The sequence below is a fragment of the Festucalex cinctus genome, chromosome 2, assembly GCF_051991245.1.
Source record: "Festucalex cinctus isolate MCC-2025b chromosome 2, RoL_Fcin_1.0, whole genome shotgun sequence".
In the NCBI taxonomy this organism is placed as follows: Eukaryota; Metazoa; Chordata; class Actinopteri; order Syngnathiformes; family Syngnathidae; genus Festucalex; species Festucalex cinctus.
In genome coordinates this window covers 29638408-29663905 of record NC_135412.1, presented here as the reverse complement: position 1 = coordinate 29663905, position 25498 = coordinate 29638408, and the positions used below count along the sequence as shown (strand labels likewise).

The 25498-nt window shown below is 39.9% G+C and overlaps 1 protein-coding gene across 10 annotated transcripts in view; it reads left to right on the top strand.

Moving 5' to 3' along the window:
• The window catches only part of dmd (dystrophin), a 149134-nt gene that overhangs the window by 108471 nt on the left and 15165 nt on the right, over positions 1-25498 (top strand). For 6 of the 10 annotated variants that reach the window (XM_077514399.1, XM_077514397.1, XM_077514395.1 and 3 more), the window contains 8 exons: positions 1523-1695; positions 1771-1927; positions 3611-3722; positions 8818-9086; positions 9171-9317; positions 12343-12406; positions 14005-14065; positions 16511-16546. In XM_077514399.1, the coding sequence (XP_077370525.1) occupies positions 1523-1695; positions 1771-1927; positions 3611-3722; positions 8818-9086; positions 9171-9317; positions 12343-12406; positions 14005-14065; positions 16511-16546 (1019 nt within the window). Of the gene's footprint in view, positions 1-1522; positions 1696-1770; positions 1928-3610; positions 3723-8817; positions 9087-9170; positions 9318-12342; positions 12407-14004; positions 14066-16510; positions 16547-19196; positions 19463-25498 lie in introns of those variants that run through there. The other 4 variants (XM_077514401.1, XM_077514396.1, XM_077514404.1 and 1 more) reach the window with 3 other exon arrangements.

Below are 25498 nucleotides of genomic sequence, written 5' to 3'. Positions count from 1 at the left end.
TTGTTTTTAGCATGTTGCGAAGAAAGGTCTACCAGGTTCAGGTTGGCAAAGAGTGCTGTTCAACTGCTGTTCATCTTCAGTCTAAAAATCTTTTTTTGTGTGTTTTAGCTACGATCAAAATGGATGTCGTTTAGCGTTATGCAAGTGTAACTTTTCTTTTCTAGAATGGGAAGTTTTTCAAATGTGAAACATCTAGCAATGCTAACAAAGATGCGAACTACTGAACATTTTAACACACTTTAATGCAGATCAATGGTATTTACCAGGTCAGGGTTGTAATAGTTTTAGATATTTCAATTTCATTATAGATTTTATTTCATTTTGACTTTTTCTTTAAAATGTAGTTAGTTTTAATTAGCTTTTGCAGCAAAGTTGTTAGTTTGTATTGCTTTTTAAAATATATTTTCTTTTAGTGTAGCTTGTATTAGTTTTATTCGTTGTAATTTTTTTACTATATGGAGTATTTATTGAGTGCAATCTTTTTCAAAGGTACTCGTTTTGTGTAAATTAAATTTTAAATTAGTTAAAATTTTAATTACATTTTTTAATTAATTTAAAATTAATTTAAATTTTAAATTGGATTAAAAATTAAACTAGAATTCTCAAACAAATTATCATGTTTCTTCTGTTGGCACGGATGTAAAAAAAAAAAAAAGCTCTATTAATTGGCAAAAATGTGTGGGAGAAGGGCATTTTCACTATATTATAGTTTGATAAACGTATGATGTAGTTTCAGTTAGTTAACATTTTTTTAAAGCATTTATATATATGTATTTATTTATTTGTGATGCTCTTTAAAATAATTTTAGTTTTGGTTTTTACTTAGTTTTAGAAAAGATTGTTTGATTACCGTAATTGTTGCACCACTAGTTGAGTTAAATACCATTCGACCCAGCCCATTCAAAAATTGACAAAAGTGCACCCCCGCATATACCAACAAAGTCCCATTCAAGAGGAAAATGAGGCCCTCTCCCTCTATTCATCATGCAAATTCTACAAAAGGTATCTTCCTTCAAACTTCTCAAGGCTTCTGCATTCTTGCTAAGCCTTTCAGACAATGAGCTCTTCATATTTGACTGTATTTGCATGAAATGTGGTCATTTTAGTTGATTATGATTAACTATATACCATTAACTAGGTTAAAGTTCTCTATTTACTATTCTTGTTGTGTTTACTCCTATGAAATCCCATGAAAAGTTCCCAAGTTTGAAAATCCATGCAACCCTCGTGGCAGGGATGCCAAAGCATTGCATGATCCAGTCAGATTGCTCCGATGTCATGGTAGCTAATGCTAATGTATTCACAGTATGAAAGCCTTAATTACATGATTTCTTTTTCAGATATTTCAACATGCACTTGCAATTTGTGACCAAAGTGCATGTAATCACATTAGATTTGAAATTACTCACAATCTCTCAGCATCTCTGATTGCAGCATCTCTGCAAAAGCATGAGGACCCTCTTGCTGTATTTCAAAGATGTCTATCTATCTCCGTATCTTTACCATCTTTACGTGGTTTCAGGACCTGGAGGCCGAGATCGATGGCCACACAGAGCTCTACCATTCCCTTGATGAGAAGGGCCAGAGGATCGTGAGCTCACTGGGGGACTCGGAGGACGCCGCGCTCCTCCACAGACGTTTGAACAACATGAGCCAGCGCTGGAATGACCTGCGCAGTAAGACTCTCAGCATGAGGTGAGGGAAAGGCAAACTTAAGAAGATGCTTTGAAACAGGCGTGTTTGACTGAGCATGTGTTTGGGTGTGCAAAGGGCTCACTTGGACTCGGAAATGGCGCCTTGGAAGAGGCTGCATATGTCGCTGCAGGATCTGCTGAACTGGTTGAGGCTGAAAGCTCAGCAGCTGGAGCGGGAGATGCCTGTAGGTGGTGACGTCCCTGCTGTCCAGAACCAGTTGGACACTCACCGGGTAGGACACGCACACGCTTGGCAAAAACTAATGGTGGTGGTGGTTTTGGAGCCATTTACAGAAGAACGTTTGCAACACTCGATCACATTTCGCAGTTTTTAAACATTTGAAAAACATGTTAATCCTGAGAATAGGCATGTCACAATTAAATCAGTAAATGCAGAACATTTGGGTGGCTGTTATCATAACTCCAAAAAAAATCACATTTGAGCAGCTCGTATATACATTATAAGTTCAGAGTGCTCACATTTGAGGACAAATTAAATTATGAGTAATTTCATTTTTGGCATTTCTGTAACTTAATTCTTCCTGCTGCAACTGGTGATTTTGTGCATACCAGATAAAGGTCATGCGCTGAGTGACCTTAGTGGGGAGGTATAATAAAAAGCTGAAATTTTGCCAGACATCATCACTAAGCCGTTAATCCCTTAAAATATTATCATTGGCTTGCTTGACCTAAGAGGGTCATCATTTTATATTTTGCTTGTCAAACATGATCAAATGCATATATTGCATATTTTTATAATGGCTTGTTTTTATGACATGAAATTATGAGATTACATCAAAAGGGGGACACATCTGCGATCTGATCAAGGAAGCACCAACTGACAAAGTATCACAAAACCGAATGGACTGCTGCTGTATGGACAACAGCTCTGATGTGTTTGCGTCCATTTGAGACCCCTCACTTAAATATATATTTCTAAAACCACATTGTTTCTGTAGGTCTGTATAAATAACGATCAATTTGCCAGAATTGCCTTTTGAACCTTTTCAAAAATGCAAATACCCATTTTCACTGAGAACCTTTGGTAGAAAGGTAACGTGTGTCATGTGAGGAATGCAATTTGGTCCTAAAAGTGGACAGGACACGGAAGTGGAAAAGTAGAATTCCCTCAATACAAAAAATAATAATAATAATAATAATAATAACTAAAAATAAAAAATAGGACATAGAAGAAAACTAGACATTTTGGCAATGTGACATTCAGTTGAAGAGTGACAACATCAAGGACCCTCATGTCTTATTTTGTCATAGAGACCTTTATTCTGTCATATATAATTGAACGTCATCCTAGATGTTACTGAATGGCGCGTCACAATGTCTAATTTTCTTCTGTGTCTTATTTTTCTACTTTATTTATCCATCCATCCATCCATTTTCTTAACCACTTGCTCCTCACAAGGGTTGCGGGGGTGCTGGAGCCTATCCCAGCTGGCTTCGGGCAGTAGGCAGGGCACACCCTGAACTGGTTGCCAGCCAATCACAGTACTTTATTTATTTATTATAAAGACCACTTCCATGTCCTGTCTGCTTTTGGGTCCATATTCTGCTCCTCACATGACAACATGACTATTAATAAGAAAATTGGCAAACCTTTTATGTACAAGAGAAGAAATACTATAATCCCTAAATAATAAATTATAAATTTACAGGCCATCAAAAAAATTCCCCCACTCCCAAACCATCACGACCCTTAATTGTAGCATGTTCATAAACAGAATCAGACCTAATGTTGCTGTGACATTATGCAAATTGTAGGAATGGGTAAATGGAAAATGAAGTACTGCAGGTCCAATTAAAATCCCATTTTTATGCAAGTTCAGTTTTCCCCCCAGAACGTTTCACAATGTAGATTAGCATGGCGTGTCCAAACGGAGCGTGCGGATGTCTTGTCGCAGGGCTTCAGGCGGGACGTAAGAGCCAAAGAGCCTGTTGTGACCAAGGCGCTTGATGATGTCGGAGTCTTCCTCTCCCAGTTGCCCCAAGAGCCTCCGTCACCAGAGCATCGAGGTAACATACACAAAAACTCATTTAACACACAAGCACCTTTCAGGCTTCATGACTTACTTTGATGTTTCTCACAGTAGAGAAAGCCAGAATGATGTTTAAAATAAATAAATAAGTGTTGTAATCATTGAGGGCATGATTGTGCAATTCATGCTGTTGAAGAGAAATATGTCGTGAGGTGACTTTAAAACAGCAGCTTCAAAAACATTGTACTGTATATCCATTTTCTGTACTGCTTGTCCTCACTGCGTAAATGGAGCATATCCCGGCTGACATACAGCACATATAAACAACCATTCAAACTCACATTCAACTTAGTGTTCAATTAACCCAGTGTTTCTCAATTCCGGTCCTCAGGCCCCCCTAGCCAGCCTGTTTTCCATGTCTCCCAATTGCAACGCAGGTGAGGATCGTTATCAGGCTTCTCCAGAGAGCTGATTAACTGTCATTGGAATCAGCTGCATTGGGAATTGGGAGACATGGAAAACAGGCTGGCTAGGGGGGCCTGAGGACCGGAATTGAGAAACACTGAATTAACCCAAACGTGTATGTTTTGGGAATGTGTGCGGAAATCAGAGTAATTTACTCTATGGGGAAAGCATGAAAACTCCACACAGCGTCAAGATTCAAACACAGGACCTCTCAGCTGTGAGGCAGACTTGCTAATCACTATTTCACTGTGCTGTCTGGGGCCACATTCAAAATCCTTGAGTACCTGTTAAGTGAAAACCAGGTCATCATGGGACTTTCCACATTGCAAAAAAAGAGGAGCTAGCCACCAGCTAACTCTCGAGCCAAATTTTAGTGGATCTTCTTGGTTGGCGGACGGGCAGTGGGCTCATCCGTGGAGGTGTCGCCTACTCGCTTGGGAATTGAAATAATTGCACAGAGCTGTGGCATCCAGGGAAAATACATTTTTGGGATGTAGACATAGCTAGCTAGATAATTACATGCTGTAGACCAGGGATCTCCAAGTTCGGTCCTCGAGAGCCCCTATCCAGCCTGTTTTCCATGTTTCTCTCCACTAACACAACTGATTCATGATCGGGATCATTATCAGGCTTCTGCAAAGCCTGCTGATCATTAGATTCAGCTGTGCTGAAGGACGGAGACATGGAAAATAGGCTGGATAGGGGCTCTCGAGGAACGAACTTGGAGACCCCTGTTATAGACCCTTCCAGCTGACATCACTGCTTAGATCCCACAGCGCCTCACTGAGGGCAAACATCCCATAACAAATGAATATACAGAGCTTGATTTTCAACAAGTGTATTCGTTAAAAGGTGGGAAATATGTCAAGTGTCACAAAAAACATCCCGAGTCGGACACTACATTACTGCGACTCATTGAAACCAGCCGTTTGGAGCCGCTAGCTACAAAAAAGGAGTTTGTTGGAAGGCAAAGTGGAAGCCGAAGCGTAAGGTATGTTTTTGGTTGAAACAGTACGTCGATCACTACTTTCATGGTGTAAATTGTCATTCATTAAATCGTTTGTGTCCAGATATACTTGTCTTGCTGTATATCGAAGTTTTCAAGCTATCTTAGCTTGCTAGCTGCTAACAAACAAATTGACGCCCTGCCCTCCACCGCAAGGGGCACACTTAAACGTGACTTCACACTGGAAGGGTCTATAGGCTAGTGTTGGGCCCCCCTTTAAGTGTCGCTCATATCAGATTGTCGATTTACAGTGTGTGCCCCTAAATTTTTTTTTACTAAAAATTCCAGTTAAGGCCAACTGTTCTCTTAGTAAGGAAGAAGAAGAAGAACAAGAAGAAGAAGAAAAAAGTTAGGGTATCATAATTTCAAGATGGCGGCGTTTCATACAGACAAAAGTAGCAATTTTCTGCCATCTAGCAAGATCTAGAGGACTATAGCTGTTTTTCCATCTACAAGCCCAGGAACTTTGAGTTCTGGGTAAAGAGAGTTCTGGTTGTAAAAGTTCAGCAGGGAATTGTGTTTCCATAGCGTCTTCGAGTTCTCAGTAATTAATTCAAATGAGTTTGATTAAGTCCAGCCGATGTAAAAACAATGCCCCCAAATTTGACCAATCAGCCATGGTCATTGCAGCCCGCCCCCTCAAAGTTCCTGCCTGGCTCAGCAAAACCCTGCTGCTGAGATAGTACTTGGATGCCCCCTGGGGAATTTAATTACCCTTAATACCCTGTTAATTGTTGTTGGTGGAAAAACGCCCAAACCGAATTTTACTAAGGTAAACTGAAAAGTTCTCCAAAAGTTCCGGCGGTGGAAAAACGCCTATTGTAGTCATTTTCATTAGGTCTACATGTCCTAAATTGCACCTCCCACTTTCTTGGGAAATGTATTTGATAGTTTATCCTTGTTGGTTGTTTGAGAGAATTGTGTAAAATCAGCCTCCTCGTCTCTAAAGTGTGGCGCCTTGGCATTCACATAGCAATGGTCACATGTGGAGGTTAACAGACAAACTTCGTGGCACCATGGCAACAGCCCGGTTACTGCTGAAGTTTTATGAGCCACTAGCCATAATGGGGCGAGCGAGGCAGGAATCAAGCTGTTAATAACTGAAGGCACAAAGCACTTTCCTGCTGCACTGGGGAAAGTTCACACTGTATCATTTGAGTGTGAGACATTTTATTTGGATTACGTGTCTGTACTGGACCTTCGTCTTGTTGATTTAGCATCCTAAAAGTGAGAAGTTTTCTTTGGGTGTTTATGAAAACAAACAAGCGACAGAAAATGTAATGACTTGAGCAACGCCACGATAATCTGTCAATGCATTTCCAACCGTGATAAATTCTGTTCATGACATGACCCAAGATAGCTAAACTTATTTGACTCTATTTTGACTTTAACTCATACACTCCCAGCCATTTTCACTGAAGCAACTCCCTTCGCTCTCGGCTGATTTCCTGGATTTTGACTGATTTTGAAAGGCCCACAGAATATTGTGTTTTATTGCTATAAAAACCTGGAACCTACTAAAAGAAAGATTAGAGTCTCTTCTTTCATCAGTTTGTTTCCGCAGCAATTAGCATTATAATATAGCTAAGTTTCATCATTATTCACAAATCTGCTAAGAACTGTTGTGAAATCAGCTTGTTTTAACATGGCCCTGGTTGATATCTTATACTCTGCTGTAACCTGTGGGCCGTTTTTGTAATAACTGCCATTGCTTCAACCGTTCTCTGCAGTAGAGAGGCTGCGTCAAAGCCGTCTGTATGCTCTAGCATAAAAAACATTAAAATGTATAAATACTAGGGGTGGGACAAAAAACCGATTCGACCGAACCATCGGTCGTCAAGGGGAGCTAAACGGCCGTATCGGTAGCAGACTTATCAACCGATACAAAATCCGCCGGGAATCCTTAGATACGTTGCTTGTAAAGCTGTGGACCGGATATCGCGTTGCTGTGAATCGGTTGCGAGTGAGGCTTTATGGTTTTCATAACAATAGCAAGAGTTCTGCGCCGTGCTCTACTTGTTTTGTTTACATTTCAGTAGCATCAGTATTCAAGCTACTTCCGTGTTTACAGAGAGCTAGCAAAGTCACGCTCAGAGACGCTTCATTCCCCGGATGTTGTAAACAGAATGCAAAGACGTTACGCACCTTTTTGGGGGGGGGGGGGGGGCCTCCTACCGTCAACGCCGTGCTCGCGACACGGCACGCGCGCGCGCGCGCGCAGTCGCGCACAACGAGTGACAACATGCACTGGAGACAGTTAGCAGAAGCCGGTGCCGTACATCTCGGTATTTCCCATGGCTATCGAGTCCTCTCGGTGCACTCGGCGTACCAACGCCGGCCCGGGCACCGTACCAACGCCGGCCCGGGATATGTCCCGGGCCGGCGTTGGTACTGCGCGCGAGCCAAAAAGAATAACTCCCGTGACGATCCAATGCATGGATTCAAACGACACAGGTATGCCCCACAGCCAACACACCAGCGAAGCTAAAAGTACACTGCAAGTATCTCATTTCTCAGTTTGTGGCTCCCTATCAATGTACACAACTAGCATGAGCAGCAGGGAACTGAGACGTGCCCGCAATTACGTCATCAAACTCAAAATGAACGACAGCCCAAAAATCAAAACAAACAGTCGTGATTCCGTGGTCATCATCGTGTCTCAGATTAAAAAAACAAAAAAGATGTCATACATTAACCAAAAATGAATGTGATGGCAAAAGAAAAACAAAAATTGTTAAAAACAAAAATTGTTGATAAAAAGGTTAGGGCACGTTTGGAAATATTTTTGGATATATTAAGTTGTTAAAATGTGTTTGATAGATTTATTGTTCCATAAGGTGGCTTCATATTTCTTTTGGCTGGACGGTAGGTTTATTTCATGTCTTAAATTTATGTTTCTGAAATACTTCACAATGTGGACATATTCTGTTTAATTGTGTTGGTGTCTTTTTAAAGGTTAAATATTTATATTTCAAATTGAATTATCAGCCTTTTGTTTTCCTGATCCTGATTTTGAATTAAAAAAACAAAACAAAAAACAATTATAACTGTCAATAACAACTAATAAATATTTAAACTGATACATTTTTCAGTCATATCGCCCAGCCCTTTGTTCCGGTCCATTTAAATAATTGATTCAATATATAAAAATATAGAAGACATTGTTGTTGTTCTTTTTTTAACACATTTGTAGATACTGTAAAAATTTGTGGTGTTTTAAGATTAATGTTTACAAGCAACAAATGTCACTATAAGTTTTGAATATTGAAATTAATCGTATCGAATCGAAAATTGTATCGTTCCCAAACTTAATCGAACCGTATCGAACCGTTCTGTTCTGAAAGATAATCGTTTTTCAATCGAATCGCAACTTGTGTATCGAGATACATATCGAATCGGCCTCATGTCAGAGATTCCCACCCCTAATAAATACGTCTTTGGGACACTTACAACATTTAATATAGAACTTGTTTATACGTTTTTAGAAGCAAATGAGTTAAAAGGCATTTTTTGAGTGATATCATAGTTTATAAATAAAGTTTTTTGGTAGAGGAAAAATAATACACAGAAGATAACAGTCCTTGCCTGTGTTTGACACATAACAAACGACATATCTCAAGTATCAGAACCTAAATGTGATATTAGTCTCTCTGTACCTCAGACATTGGCTCCAAGGAGCGTGCTCAAAATGTCGGGCGAATCCTGCGCAAGGAAGCAAATGACGTGATGAGCAAATGGGAGCAGCTTAATAGCAACTCTGCCGATTGGCTGAGGAGGCTGGAGCTTGCCCTGCAGCGGCTGATGGAGCTCCTGGAGGTGGAGGACCTGGTGGATGGGCAGCTGAGGCAGGCGGAGATGGTGAAGGCCGCTTGGGAGCCCGTCGGTGACCTTCTCATCGACACGCTGCCCGAGCACATCCAAAGAGTCAAGGTGTAGTTTGGGGTTTTGTCCGCATAAACCGTCGTTTCCATGAATTGTATCTGACTTCTTTGTGCTGGCATGTGTGTGACAAAGGTGTTCCAGGAAGAGATTGCCCCCATTCAGGAGGACGTGACGCACATGAACCAGTTGGCATCCACTTTCACTCTGCCTGAAATCCAGTTATCTCCCAGCAACCTGGATCGCATTGAAGAACTCAACACACGCTGGAAATTGTTGCAGGTACTCAGAAAGGAGTCTTTACATCACTGTAATACAAGCTGAGTTTTTTTTTTTTTTGTCTTTTTATCCGTTTATTTATTTGTACTCTGGCGACTGGCCCAAAGTCAGCTGGGATGGGCTCCAGCTCACCCATGAGCCTACTGAAGAGAAGCGGTACATAAAATGGATTGACAGATTGCCACAAAGCCAGAAAACGGGTGATAATAAATTAATTATTTTTAGCAACTTTTGGCAATGATTGCTTGCACCGTTCACTGACTGTACCGGAGCATTTTGGCGACAGAGACTCTTCTTCACACTTTGCTTTATGTGACAGGTACATATGAAATTCTGAATCTAGTTAAATATTATTGTAAAACACGTTTTACATTGTAAAATACAATGACCCTGAGCTCTGTGCAATCAACATTGTAACATAGCATTAAGGAAAAACAAAACACTTGCTTTTGCTTTCTTTCAAATGTTTTTTTTTTTTTTTTGTGAGACAAAACATGATGGTAAAACAGACTCCACAACAAGCATTGCGTCTCATTTTCCAAACATAACATCAGCGACACATTCCAAACAACAAAAATAACAACTATAAAAACATAAGACAGAATGGAATGCAATGTAATGAGATGGGAAGAATGTAGCTGAACAGAAAAATAAAACAAATTGCAACTAAACTCGCCTTCCCCCCAACTCTATCTTCTGAGTGCTACTGAAAATAAATAAAGATAATCACTGCACCGTGTATACTAACCATCCATTGCTTTTGCTTTCTGAAAGGGGAAGTCAACCCCCACAAAAAAATAAAAATAAATCTTGACAATAATATGTTTTATGGAGCGCCACTAGTTTAATTTAAATATGTTATTCTGGTATTATGATACTGTTTTGCGTTACTGGCATGAGTTAAGCAGCAAAATCCAGCAGTTTTTATCCATCTCAGGGGGCGGCCATTTTGCCACTTGCTGTCCAGTGAAAATGACATCACAGTTGCTCAGGCAAAGGCCAATCACAGCTCACCTGTCTTGATCTGATCTGAGCTCTGATTGGTTTTAATTTTCAGTCGACAGCAAGTGGCAAAATGGCCACCCCCTGAGATGGATACAAACGTCGGGATTTTGCTGCATAACTAATATTCTGCAAATAATATATTAATCATGTTTAGACTAGTGAGGTCACATATATTGTCAAGAAATGTTTAACTCTTTGACTGCCAAACATTATCCAAAAAACAACCCCAACAGTGACAGCCGATTTTGAGCATTTTCACTCATCTTTCAAGGCAAACAAAATATTGTGCGCTACGACTACATAAACAAGTATGTTTCTACTTTATTCTGTTCTTTAGTAATCAAATCACCATTCGAAAATAGGTAATTTGAGTGACATTGAAAAGATAAATTTTTTGCACAAGAGTGACTGAGACATTTTTTTTTGTTTATTGATGCTCTGCGAATTAGATTTAACGTGACAAAGGATTTGATCATTCACGTCATCCTTAAAAACGTTCAATTTCATCACATCAGTCATGTTTCATTGTAATTTCATATACTGTGAGCCCATTGAGATACAATGCTGCCATCTGCTGGCCATAGTTAGTGGGTGTTTTGATTCCACAACCCATTGAGCAGGCAGTGCTGCATAAGACATTGCACTGCCCATTGAGAGAGCGAGAAAAAAGAAAAAAAAAATTATTTATGGCAGCATTTATTAGGATTTTAGCATACGTCATTAAACGTTTTTGGCGGTCTAAGAGTTAAGGTTGGCTTTCCCTTTAATAGTTGCAGTTTCCAAAATGAGAGATCTGTTTCCTCCCCGGGCCTCTAACAAACATGAATCTAAAAGCAACTTGGAGCTGTGGAATAGTGTTCCTTCTTATTGATCAATAAAAAAGCTTACAGCATTACTCTGAAAACACACGCTCCAATAAAAATTGAGTTGCAAGCCCTTTTGGGGTAACCAGTGCTAAAATTGTCCTTTGTAAGATACTTGTCAGTCAAAATAATTTTTCCTGCTTCTGGTTGGTAGCTTTCATCTGACTCCCATATGTGCAGTAAAACACTACTGAATGTACATTGTATAAGCTCTTGAAACATTTAAAATGGTCATATGGGTACAGAACATTTTTTTTTCAGCTTCCTACTTCAACTCTGAAAGATGAAAAGAGGAGAGCAGGTACCTGCATGCTGAAGTCACTTCAAACAAATTATCATGGTCTTTGCTCAGAACACTGTGATGTGAAGCTGCCCGGCCAACACAAGCACTCACTTATTGAGTAATTGCACCAAATTCCTCGCGCTCCTATTCATTTGTACAATTCCAACAAGGTTACTATGGATACGGGGGGAAAAACAACCGGAGCGCAAATGGCTCGAATGGGGTGGGCATGAAGGTACAAAATAAAAATCATGGGCTTTACTTTCACATCTTCGTTTGGTCCTCATCGCACGTGTACTACTCATCTCTCCCAAGTGAGGCCTGCAGATTATTGTCGAGCAAAGACGCTTAATTAGCCGAATGCTTCATTCCGGCTGGATTACATACTTGTTCTATTAAGGAAACGCTCAGACACTTCTGATGATTCACTTTATTTTTTATTTTTTTATAACTTCCTGGAAAATAATCAGTTTCTGCTGTGTGCTTCCATGCATCAGCTGGCTTTGCGTCATATCTCTTCCCATTTGAAAGGTTTAATTTCATGAAAAATAGTGTAGCATTTGGGTGCCGCAGTCATGTAGCTAAGTAATTATGAATGCCAGCTCAGTGGGATATGTCACATATCCTGCAGCATGCTGAAAACTAACAGATACCTCCATCCATTTTCTACATTTGTTATGTGGTACATGAAATAAATACTGAATTAAATGTCCAAACGTTGATTTATGTAACTTAAGTTTTTTTTCTTTCTTTTTTTTAATCCAGAACTGTATATTTATTGAATGTAGTTTAAGGTTCAATTTTGGTATGATTTTTATGTGTAATACATTGCACATAAGACTATGTGAATAATAATCCCCACCTTATCCTCCCTCAGGTGTCAGCCAATGACTATCTAAAGCATCTGATGGATGCACACCAAAACTTTGGCCTCCTTCATGGTGAGTAAAACACTTTCTCATGACAATCTATTCATGTATTTTTCAGTCATGTCAGTAAATTTTAATATGACCCTGGACTTTAGTCTTGAATCCATACTGCTGTCAGGTATGATTTTAGTTTTATATTGACTCTGGGAGATGTGGATGTGCTCTGAGCCATCTGTCAAATTATACTCTTCAACTATTAATGTTGATCAATCGTGCTCAATGTAAAGAATAACTGCCCACTTTTGTTGTGCAAGTGGAGCAGAAGTAGGAGTAGTGCGCTAGCTGCTGGCTACTACTGTCGCCTTCATAACCTTCACTGTGCTGCACTAATGCTAGCTTAGAGCAGGGTTATTATAGTTTTGAAATGTTTCATTTTAGTTTGTTTTGAGTTTTAGTTTTAATTAGTTTTCAGGGTGGTTTTGTTAGTTTTATTAGTTTTAGTTATTTCATAAATGCATAGTTTTAGTTTAGTTTTTGTTAGTTTCAGTATTAGTTTTAGTTTGTGTGTTACTTGTGCACAATATTTAAAAAACACCATAGGAGCGATGTCATCTGAAGGTGCTTTTCTATTGGCTGCTGCTGGATGATGTCACTTCTGTGTGACACACTTTCAGATGTCCTTTTTCGGGTTAATATAAAAAAATAAATCTACTTGAAATAACATTTAAATCATTCCCAAAGGCTCATGCATTAAATTAATTATCATAGACGAAAAAGAAGGACATTTTTGCTATAACTGTAGTTAGTTTTAGTTTTGTAAACATAAAATGTAGTTTCAGTTAGTTTTCGTTTTTATAATAAAGCATTTTTGTTTTTATTTTATTTCATTAACGCAATTGTTTTTTTAATTTTAGTTTTTTCGTTAGTTTCAGTTAACTGAAATAACCTTGGCTTACAGGGATTATTATTGGACTCCACCGGCACCATTTGTGGGTCCGACAATGTACAATACATGAATCGTCATGAACTGCAAAAGTGTAGCATACAGAAGCAGAATATTTGTGTGAAAAAGCACAATGATGTATTTTTCATAATTACCACATTAACTCGCGCTAATAATGTGTAAATTGCTGGCAACGAAAGTGAGTTCACCCCTTAGTGAAAATGCCCAAATTTTGTCTCAGTGTCAAACTTTTGTGTTTTGTGCTCAAATTTTCACTTAGGAGTGTACTCACTTTTGCTGCCAGACGTTCATGACAGAATGTTGGGTTATTTTGAGGGAACAGAATATTTACAGTTATACTAGCTACCCACTGACAACGTTAGTCAACGTCATTTGTTCAGTGTTCTGACTGCAGTAAAACTACCTGAAGTAAATGTGACTCCAAAGAAAACTAAAGAGACCCAAACAATGTAGAAACAAAGTGACTTTAATGTGTATGTGCCTGTTTGTCGATACTTGCGTGTGATGGGTTTCAACTCCAAGAACGTTCCCTGCGAGACAATCCCGCTGACATCAAGTCGTTTTCACAAAGCTGACACAGTTTGCAAATCGGTTTTATACGCCCGCTCCACTTGTTTGGAATGAAAACCTTGCCCACTACATGCAACTGCACAAGTGGTTTCCTTTGAAATGTTAAAAAGCCAGCGCTCACCCTTTGTCTGTGCAGGATCTGTTGACAGCCCCTTCGAGCAGGGTGTCTCTCCAAACAACGTGCCCTACTACATTAAGTAAGTACAATTGTTCCAGCAGCAAAAACATGGCTTAAAGTTTGTGGCATTGAATCCAAATCTACTGTTGGATTTCCGCTATTAGCTTTGCCAGCTTATTTGTATTGGCGTGTGGTTTGAGACACTTATTATTTCTGCCCATAAATAATTAAACTTTAAGGACCTTACTTATAAAAGTTTGGCATGCGCAATGTAATTATTCAAACCTGGGACTAATTGTGGTGGCCAATTTTGCATCTCTGCTTCTTAAAGTCACACCTGTGCGGAACCATAACTGCAGTTATTGTGGTGAGGGGGAGGCATAGGCAAACAGATGAGGAGAGCAGAGCTTTTCTGCTTATGTAAACCTTTTTTTAAAGAGGAAGTCAACACCAAAAAACATTCTTGACAATAATTTGTTCTATGCAGCCGTTTGTATCCGTCTCAGGGGGCTGTCGTTTTGCCTCTCGCTGTCGAATGAATATGACATCACAGTTGCTCAGGTGTCAGGTAAGAACCAATCACAGCCCAGCTTCAGAAGACAAGTGAGCTGTGATTGGTCGTTGCCTGAGCCATAAGAAACTGTGATGTCATCTTCAGTTGACAGCAAGTGGCAAAATGGCCGCCCCCGGCCCTGAGATGGATAAAGACGGCTGGACCACCATTTCCACACCCCATCACGTTGATATCTCGCCTTGCACGCCTGCATGTGTGTGGTCTGCTTCCATGGGTGTACAGTGAAAATATACAGCAGAGTGTAAATTTAATTTTACTTTGGGGATTATGATAACACTGTTTGGGTTGAGATGAGACTTTGTCAAATACAGTATGATATGTTCTTTTTCATTTAGTTCCTTGATTACATGGCATTAGAAAATTCATCTTATTGAGTTGGTGTGCAGGAGTCACTGGCAAGGTGCAGATGACGGAGAACAAAACATAGCATGTGACGTGTGGTACTGACAGATGCGAAAACCTCTTGCATTACCAGACAAATTGACTAGTAAATATTAATGACCAGTTGACCGCCTGCCAAAATGAATTTTAACCTGCATTTGGAAGTTTGGCGGGTGTTACACACATGAAATTGAAAACACATTTGTGCTCTCCAGCACTTTTTGGCCAATTAGAAGCTTGAAAAATCAAATATCAGCTGATGCTGTCACACATTCTGATATCTCCAGTCCAATCTTAGATGTATATTAATGTACATGTATTTTTAAAACATGCATCTACTATATGTAAGCTACATGGAACCGGGGAGTCAACATGAATACATATATTTTTAATCAGCCATGCATTCTTTATTATAAGTCAGGCTCAAATCTGTCATTGCATGCAATGAAATCAGAACTCGGAAGGTGAAGATGTCATTAGACATCAAAGTTTGAATGTGAGCACATTTCAAAAGAAAAGTCAAAAAGCCCACTTGTCTCCATTTATAGAGTAGACAAGACTTGAGTTTTGAAAATTCTTCACCCTGGCAGGAGTTGCCAAAAGCCAAATCACATTGAAAACTTTTTTTTTTTTTAAATATACCTTCTTTATTGTAGCTAGAGGGCACAGTAGTTGAGTGGTTAGCACGTCTGCCTCCCAGTACTGAGGACGCAAGATCGAGTCCAGGCTCAGGCCTACCTGGGCGGAGTTTGCATGTTTTCCCGCGTGCCTGCGTGGGTCTTCTCCGGGTACTCCGGTCTCCTCCCACATTCCAAAGACATGCATGGCAGGTTTATTGGGTGCTCCGAATTGTCCTTAGGTGTGCTTGTGAGTGTGGATGGTTGTTCGTCTCTGTGTGCCCTGCGATTGGCTGCCAACCAGTTCAGGGTGTACCCTGCCTACTGCCCGAAGCTAGCTGGGATAGGCTCCAGCACCCCCGCCACCCTTGTGATGAAAAGCGGTATAGGAAATGGATGGATGGACCTGAACCTGGTTTGGCGACAAAAAATAGTATATTATTTTACACCAGATTTGCTAATAGTTTGCAGAGAACAGATTTTTAAAAATTATAAAATATCTTTGTGTTGACCACTTTAGTCACCTTCCATACTTTGGTGGGGGAAATCCTTCCGTGAAAATTTGTCGAGCAAACATCACTGACAAAAAGATAACGTGTTGTATTCATGCATGTTTCTATGCTTAAGTGTCCCAAAGAAGCACTGCATCAATATAAAAGCATGGTTAACATTTTTCTTTCAATACATCATCTCAGGATGCTTATCAGCTGAAGCATACAAACCCACACCCACCTCCCATTCCAAGCACCTTTCCTGCTTCTTGCGCAATCCGACAAGCATTACGCTTTGTGTCATCAACTACTTGCATCTTTTCCATGTGTGCTTTAACTGATGATGATGACTTGACGTTCACTGCAAACAACACTTGGATAACATCAAGGTGAAGGCGAAAAGTTGCATGGAGGAGGGAAAGGGAAGTTGAAGTGACAGGGTTTTTTATCTCCAAATGCAGAGACAAAGCTGGAGCTGACCTGATGACCAAGACGCTGTGAGTGTGCCATTTGAACACACACACATGCACACGCAGTGATGATTCAGCAATACAGTATATCTCGTGCATATAAACACATCTTTACGCACACGTGAAGCGCGTATGAAAATGGATATGGCTAACCAATCAAGTGAGAGTATTTCTGGGAGCACTTCAATCCAAACGTGTAGAGTAAGGATTTAGTATTATTTTTTTTAACAGTCTTGTAAAAGTCTTGGTCATTGGCAATATGTAAATGTACGGCTCACTCACGTACACATTTTTAGAAGTAGGCAAGTAAGACTGGTCAACAAATTTTTACAAATGTTTTAAAAATCAGATACAAGTAAACTTGTCTGGATTAATATTTTGAGATGATTCTGAATTTGCACTACCGAATCAGGTTTTTGTAATGATGATGATGGTGATAATATATGTAGTGATAATGCTAATCCATATTGTGCAAGCTTTGGTTGGGCAAACTTAAAAACCATTAAAAAAACAAAAAAACAACAACTATATCAAAAACCTGATGTCCTACAAAAAAAGGTTATTTCATTTTAAGTATATGGTTTGTGACACATCTCTGATTAAAATTTGCTGCTGACCAGTCTGATTAAAGCTTGACTTTGTTGTTTAATTTCACACTTGGTGGGTGGGCAGGTAATGAAAACATAAATTATCCATAATATGCACCTTTTAAATCACTGGTGAGGAATTTATAAAAGCCTGCAAACACAGGCATACAGGTAGAAACAGGCAGCCCTTGTGGGGAGATCAACGTTGATGCTTGGCAAATAAAAAACAGGGTGAGTCTCTTTGCTGGTGATTTTTTTTTTTCAAATAGAGCAACAGACTTTTGAAATTCCTCGTTTTTTCACTCCTTAGCTCTGTCCCATGTCTGCTTCCGCATGTGCTTTTCTTTCTTTCTTCTCTCTCACTGTCTCTGCCTGCTTCATGTTATTTAATGTTGAAAAGCAGAGAGCTTCTTAGGAGCACCTCGGCTCCTTTTCCTTTCCTTTCACTGTAATGGGGGAAGGGGAGCTCCGCCACAGCTGAGTTAAGCATTGTAGGAAAAAACGGACTTGACCAGAAGTGGGACGTTGTTTTTCAAAATAATTGCTACAGTATTAGCCGGTCTTGCTGCACTCGGATAAGTTGCTTGTTTGAATGGTCAAAACAAGTATTGCTGAACACCATCCATCCATCCATTATGTACAATTAAATTAAATTACATTTTGTCTGAATAGTGAATACTAATTTAATTTTTGTGCTACTTTAGTTCCAGTACTGTCAGAGTTGTAAATCAATGCAATGTTAAAATTATCCTTGAGTACATACTAGCTGTGTTACCTGCTTACACAGTAAATTCTGTAGTGTAAATTTGACTCTATTTAGAGTGGGACCAAATAGACTCAGTTTTAGAGGAATATTTACACTTGGAAGAGAGTAAAATAAAAAATAAAAAGTGACTCAAGGGTGGAGGAACAAACTCACAACTTCCATCTTGGGAGACAGCCGATCTACTCCCTGAGCTACGCAGCTCTTGCTTTCTGTTGGTATATCGCTCTTATCAGCTGCAGCTGATTCCATGATTCGATGGAAAATTCCTCTCCAAGAGAGCAAAAATGATATCTTTGGTCTCTTGGAGAAAAGCAAACTGTAGAAGGAGTATAGCTCAGATGGTAGTTAACAGTCTCCCAAGCTGAAGGGCATGAGTTCGTTCCTTAACCCTTTAGTGACTTTTTTTTATTTTTTTATTTTACTCTCTTCCTAGTGTAAATCTTAGCCTACTCTAAAACTGAGTCTATTTGGTCCCTCTCTAAATAGAGTCAAATTTACACAACAGAATTTACTGTGTATGCTCTAGCTAGTCAATAATGAACTTACCTATATTCTTTATAAAATAATAATAATAATAATAATAATAAAAACGTACGAATGTATTTTTTTTGTTATTTATTCATAATATACTTTAAATATTATTTTATAATATGTATTGCACTAGTTTGTGACACATTCCATTATGGGATCATGATGTATGTTTTGTTTTTTTGTTTTGTTTTGTTTTTTAAGTCACTGATGGTGTAGTGGTACATTTACCCAACTTACATGCAGACATGGGTTCAGTCCCCACTCATTGATAGTGTAGTACATGGTTGTCACTCTGTGCCCTATGTTTACTGGCGACCAATCCAGGGTGTCATCCACCTTTTGCCAAAGTCTAGTAGGGTAGTCCAAGCTTTCTGCGACCCTCTCAGTGCAGTAAATGGTTGGATGGATATTTTTTTCAATAACCTTAGGTCTAACCTGGTCAGGGTAAAAAGATTTATCATTTCTACTGAGACAGCTCAGTTATTTTCCTTCTTCTTCTTCTACATGGCTAAAAAGTTTGTCACAGAGTTAATGTGTGTTGACAGGCACAACTGCACTAAAAGCTGACTTAATGCTTAGTTTATATACCGTATACATGCAGTAAGTTGATAATCAGGAGAGGGAAACAAGCGAAAGAAGCCATTTAATTTTAGGGGTTGATCTTTGTTTTTTCGAATATTAGATTTGACTTTACTATGTCTACATTAACATGACATTCACAAACCAATGTGCATACTGCTATATAAACTGCGACAACAACCCACAATGAACAATTATTTTGGAAAGAGTTGAGCGGAAATGGCCCGTTTGTTTTGTTGCACGTTGGCGGGCTTCATTCGGGAGTCAGCCAGTCAGCCTCCCTGCAAAGACAGCAGTGCTCACACGCGGATAATCACAAGCACGGGCAAGCTCCGGCAAGGTCTTGGTGCAGCTTAGACCTTGGGTCGAACCGTGGAAAGGCTTTTCGCCGAAATTGGAGGCGACATTAGCGGCGACATTGGGGGCTCACTAGTCTGTTCTACCAGAATCGCTAGCGACAATGCGGGAGCAGCTTCGGAAGTGAGTACCGGTGACGGTTTATATTAATTGTGGTTCAGTCAATGTGCGGGTTTGTTTTTAAGTGTTTTTTTTTTTTTACGATGACGTTGGCTGCAAGTTTTCACGGCCATATCGACACCGTGCTGTACTTGTGAATTATTTGAAGATATCCGCGATTTGGCGTCATTTGAGAATGACGGGAAAAGATGCCCTGACTTGACATTTGAAATGTGGGATAAAATTGATGGGTACTCTCTTGTTTTATATAATCGCACACCGTTGAAGGAATTGATCATTGGCTATAATACAACGCTTTTAACTTGTAATAGGCTAATAACTTCCGTAGCGGTGGTTTGGTCTTGCGGCTACCTGGATCAGGCATTTCCTCATCGGCGTCTTCCTCGGCACGTTTGTGGCCCATGTTCGAATCTAAACAGGCTCCATTGTCCTTTAAAAAAGCAAACACCCTGCAACCGGATCTCTAGGTGTGGGCGTGCGTTTATTTGCGCGCGCGTGTGTGTGTTTTGTGGGGGATTTGTGTTGATTTGTGCATGCGCGCCGCATCGCCCTATTCTGCAGGCTGATGCATCAGTGCGTTGCATTCCTTCACACGCACCCCCCCCCCCCCCCCCCCCCCATCCCCCGACCCCATGGTGACAGTCAGCGTTTGGAAATGTTCATGCATCGGGTCCAATTTAAAGGTGGCATGGAACGGGCTGCGGTTATCCGGCCGAAGACAGTGCACGTCATTGTGTGTGAGTGATGCTCAGCCGCAGTGTGAAGCAGCCTCGCGCACTCCCACGGACCTCAACGTGCACCCCCCAACACAAATACACACGACTAGAGTTGTTGAAAATAAGGGCGCTTGATGCGGGATGGATGGATGGATGGCGCAGAATGTTGGCACTTCGGTGCAATCGTGCGTGCGTCGTCAAAACAGTTGAATGTAGAGGGGGGTGAGAAAGCTAGCAGAGAAACCTGGACCTATTCACTTGCTTTTGGTTAATATTTTTAATCATTTACAAGACCCTCGTTCATTTTTCTTGCGAGTCCACCAAAAGTCGCTAGTTGTGTTCAAAAAGTCATTTTTTATACCGTTTCTTAGACTTTATTGAGCCAAGGCACATATTTTGCATAAGATTGAATTTTACGTCACACCATCAAACAAAAATGACACAAACTGGACACATGTAGGTTAATTGCTATGTAGTGGAAGAGCAGATAATTGTTCTGACTGTCATTATATGTCACTGCACATAGCTGGATGGAATGCATCTATTCATTTTCTATAGACCCTTCCAGTGTGACTTCACGTTAGTGCGCCCCTAGCGATGGTGGTCAGCGCGTCAATGCGAGTGAATTAGAACACAATCAGTGTGAGCTAGAAAATAGGTCAAACAGTTGATAAATCAGCGACCAATGCTATGGTGAACTTGTGCACGGCCGACGGATGCTCTAATAGCTCAAACAGAGATGAGATCATTCTTTCGGCTGCCGGCAGTGATTCTAAACCAGACGGAAGACAGTGAAAGACTAGCACGGTAGCTAGCGTGAAAGTATGACAACTTTTTTTTCTTTTCAGCTAGCGGCTTCAAACGACTGGTTTCAATGATTCGCAGTAATGTAGTGTCCTACTCTGAACGTTTTTTTTTTTTTTTTGTGACACTTCCTACCTTTTAACTAGTGTTGGTCCGATACCGTTTTTTGGCCCCAGATACCGATCCCGATACCCAGCTTTGCAGTATCGGCCGATACCGATACCTACGTTTTTTTTTTTTTTTCCCTCAACATGAAAAGGCTGTCCTGCCATTGGTTCAGAGCATTCAAGGGCCAATAGGATATCTTAGATCGACATGCCGTGAACATGTCACATATCAGTGAATGTCGTGCACGAGCAAGACACAAGATGCTGCATCCAAATTCCTATATTGGTGTCGGAAATACTGGTATCGGCATGTTACTTGTGAGTAGTCACCGATACCGATACCACTGTTTTAATGCAGTATCGGCGACTCTGCCGATACCATTATCGGTATCGGAACATCACTACTTTTAACGAAAACCATCGCTGAAACCTCAAGCTCTCTACATTCATTTGTTATGGGATGTTTCCCTTCCGGGAGGCGCCGCGGACTGTATACAGCAAGACGAGTTTATCCGGACAAACTATTTCATGAATAACATTTTACACCAGTAACCCGTGTCAACCAAAAGATAAATAGAACATACCTTTGCTGCTACGAGACAAACATTGTCGTGTTGAACGCAGCCGACATCCTTCACCCATCCAGACACAAAATAGTTATAAGAATCCAGGCTCTTGTTGGCGTCAAAGTCCTCCCATGTGTAGGCGCTCTTCTTCACAATGAGATCATTTAAAATATTGCGATAAGTTACTTGGGGGAACGTTGTGGCTTGCTTTGATCAGACCGATGGTGAAAGAAGATGCCGATCTTTCCCTCCAACCAGCTCCATCTTTTGCTTTTGCAATAACTATGGACGTTTTTTGGTACATTTGTCATGTTTAGACGAATCGTTCACCGAAAACGCTGCTCCCTTCGTGTCTTTCTACGGTTTGTTTGTCCATCAAGAGGGTAAGCGGTCGCTAAGCATTCTGGGTAAAGTGACGTCAGCTGGAAGGGTCTATACCACTTAATTTCATCATTACTTCAGACAACAGATTCTGTATTCCCTGGGCTAGTTGCCAGCCAATCGCAGGGCACGCAGGAATGTGTAATTAAATCATTTTTGGACCAATTAAATGAAATTGAATATATTTTCTACAGACATGTTGCATGTTACTTTGTGCTTACATGCCGACCAGAAGTTAACATGTTTAATGTTAACTGTCAGTGTCATTTAATGTTTTCAATTCCCAGGTACAGTAAAGCCACCACTAGTAAACAATCCTATGTATGCTTTTTGACAGAGGCAGACCGATTGAGAAAACAGGATAAATGGCTTGAATGATGATTTTCGCCTTCTTCTCTACTGCTGTAGTTTAAAAGTGTGAAGTGTCAGTGAGGAAGATGTCATGTGGGGTAAATTGCTTCCCAGGAAGACGGAATGGCGGCCGTAATTTGCATTTCAGTGGTTCAAGTTGATTAAAAAACAGACATAGAGGAAATGCAGACATAGGTAGCATGATCATTGAGGGACTGGGCAATTAATGACTTCTCTCTTAATGGCATAGGTGTGCTCTTTTGACGTCGAATAAATAGTGTGCTGTGTTTCTGTAAAACGCTTTGTGACAGCTAAGGCTGTTTGAAAGCGCTATATAAATACAAACAACTTGACTATACTGTAGGTCTGTTACATCATAACATTCTTGTAATTCTGCTTGCTATCACCTGAAAGATGTAGAGCGCGTGTTAGTGTGGATGTACATCAGGGGTTTCAAACTTGTGGCCTGGGGGCCATTTGTAGCCCCCGACTTGACATCAAAGCCCCATGTTTTGTTTAGTTTTTTTTTGCCTTATTGACTTAGGCATTTAAATCAATTATGGTTGAACATAACTCACCCTCATGACAACTTTTGGCGAAACGTCATTCTGAAATGACACCAAGTGGAAGGAAATTGTCTCCTGTCGCCCGCTCCCAGTCACATCGTTTTCAAATCCTGTCGTGAAGAGAAACGTTGGCGATGAGAAAAGCCAATTTACACACACAAAAAAAAACAAGACATGGAATGTTTTTCTGTTGAGCACAGAGGTACCTGACATGTCTGGAATGCACAGCGAAAGTTGCAGTGCTGAAGACATCATTAGTCAACGAGACATGCTGAGGAGTATGCAAAGCAGCAGGGAGATGAGAGAGCGGGTCACCAATCTTGTTCACGTCCTGAAGAATGTTCTGAACTGATGAATAAAGATTGAGAAGACTGGATTTTTTTTTTACGCTTTAACCTCCTTTTTGTGGAAAACTGGTTGCGGCGCAGACATAACCAGACTGTTTTCAGTGGACCCCCACATAAATTGAAATTGAGACACCTGGGGTACATTAGCTTTAGGTTATGTCCACTGGTACTACTGTATTTTAATGTTAGTCATGATAGAAGTTGGAATGCTACAGTATATATTTTGCGAGGTGGTACTTGGTATAAAAGGTAGGGGTGGGAATATTTGACTGTCTCACGACTCGATTCTGATTTTTGGGTCTGCGATTCGATTCGGAGTCGATGTTCGATTCAAAATGATTTTATGGAGAAGGATTTCTGCTTCATTTTATAGATGAGCAAAAAATTGTCATGATCTACTCCAGTCAAATTCGCTAATGCTAATCAGCGCGCTACTCGCAGCACTTTTATCACTCAAAAGAATGGCTATTCATAAAAACGCTTCAGAAATGTATATAGGGAAGCATCTTAACATTACTCACCAGCATATGCTCTTCCTGCGCTGCAAAAAAATAACTAAATTAAAAAAAAACAACTTTTATTGACATAACTTGATCGTGACTTTTTCCTTCTACTCTGTAATGTGGCTACAACTTAACTGTGTATCTGAACGGACGGAACCACACTGCCCCTAAGTGGCCAAATCGGGTACAACATAAGTGTTCCCAGTACACAAACAAGGCCAAGACAGTTTAAAATAATTTAAATAAAATCGATTTTAGGACATTTAAAATCGATTCCGAATCATACTAAATGAGAATCGCGAATCTTATGAGAATAGTTTTTTTATTTTTTTATTTTTTTTGATTCCCAACAAACTTAACATCCCTACATGTGAAATACTAAGACAACAAGCCAAAGTGCACAACAATCCTTTTAACCAAAAGTCAAGGCCTGTACACAGAAGTTAAAAAAAGGAACATATCATAATAAAAGCTGGTCAAGAGGAAGAATGCTGGATCACAAGATGCAAAGGAACTAGAGTATTATTAGTAGGAGTTTATATTATTATGTGCAAAATTGTGTGTGGGGTGCGAGTACGCCGAGCAGCACAAGTACAACTCAGTCTTGACAACGAGAGTCACACAATTGGTTCAAATTTAAGCTGTGTGTTAAAATATACAAAAATGTTTTTACATTTGACTCTTTTTTTTTTTAATGAGTGCATTCATATTCTGAAACTGTCAAGACTGGAGCACAAATATGAGCAAAAGTGAAGTGATTCAGTTTTACAATGCATGTTTGGCAATCATAGCTTCATATTTTACTTTATTTATTCTTGTCTTCCTGTGATGAATCTGAGTGGACCATCTGCTCGGGTGTGGCTGAACTGCAGGCAGCCATATTATTGCACAGCATTTGTCATGTGTGCATGTAATGTGTAATAATGTGTTCAGTGTTTCACAGTTATTATGTGTACGCATCATACCTGTAATGAGCTGAGTGGCTGAGATATTTTTGTGCAAGTTGTGATTTTCACGTACCACGGGACCCCTCCTCTTCTTTAGTTGGAGTGCAGGGGACATGCTGCAAAACAAGGCATGTGTAGGGATTATTATTTTTGAAGTGCTCTCCAGACAAAGGTTAGCTGCAGCCACGCTTGTCTTTGACCGACTTCGACGTATGCACTTTTAAAAGCTCAGCTGGATATGTGAAGAACGGAGGCAAAGGGAATAGCGGCATCGTCGTTATTTTATTTATTTATTTATCTTTAATGGTGTGAAAGCGAAACTGTGGATAGGCTGTGTAATAAAAAAAAAAAAGAAAAAGAAAAAAAGATGTTTTGTTGTCGCATTCCAATTCTGATAATCCCAGACCAGTGATTCCTAACCAGTGCTAACCAGATTATTAGATGTGCTGTGGGAAATGATCCAATTTTACTTAAATGGTCCAATTTTTTATTTACTAGAAAATACAAATGTTCTATTTGTTGACCTATAGGCTAAATGCCAATGACATATAGTATCAGGCAGGACAATTTAAATGGTCTTCCATTATATGGTGGAATGTCTAATTAACTTGTGTATCCACCTTTTGCCCATCACACAACAGAATAACAGCTTTGGATTCAATTTAATAGGCCCAGATTATATACTAAGAATATTAAAATTGTTTTATTTTGTTTTAGTGTGAGGATTAGGAAGTAGACCCAATGTCTTCCT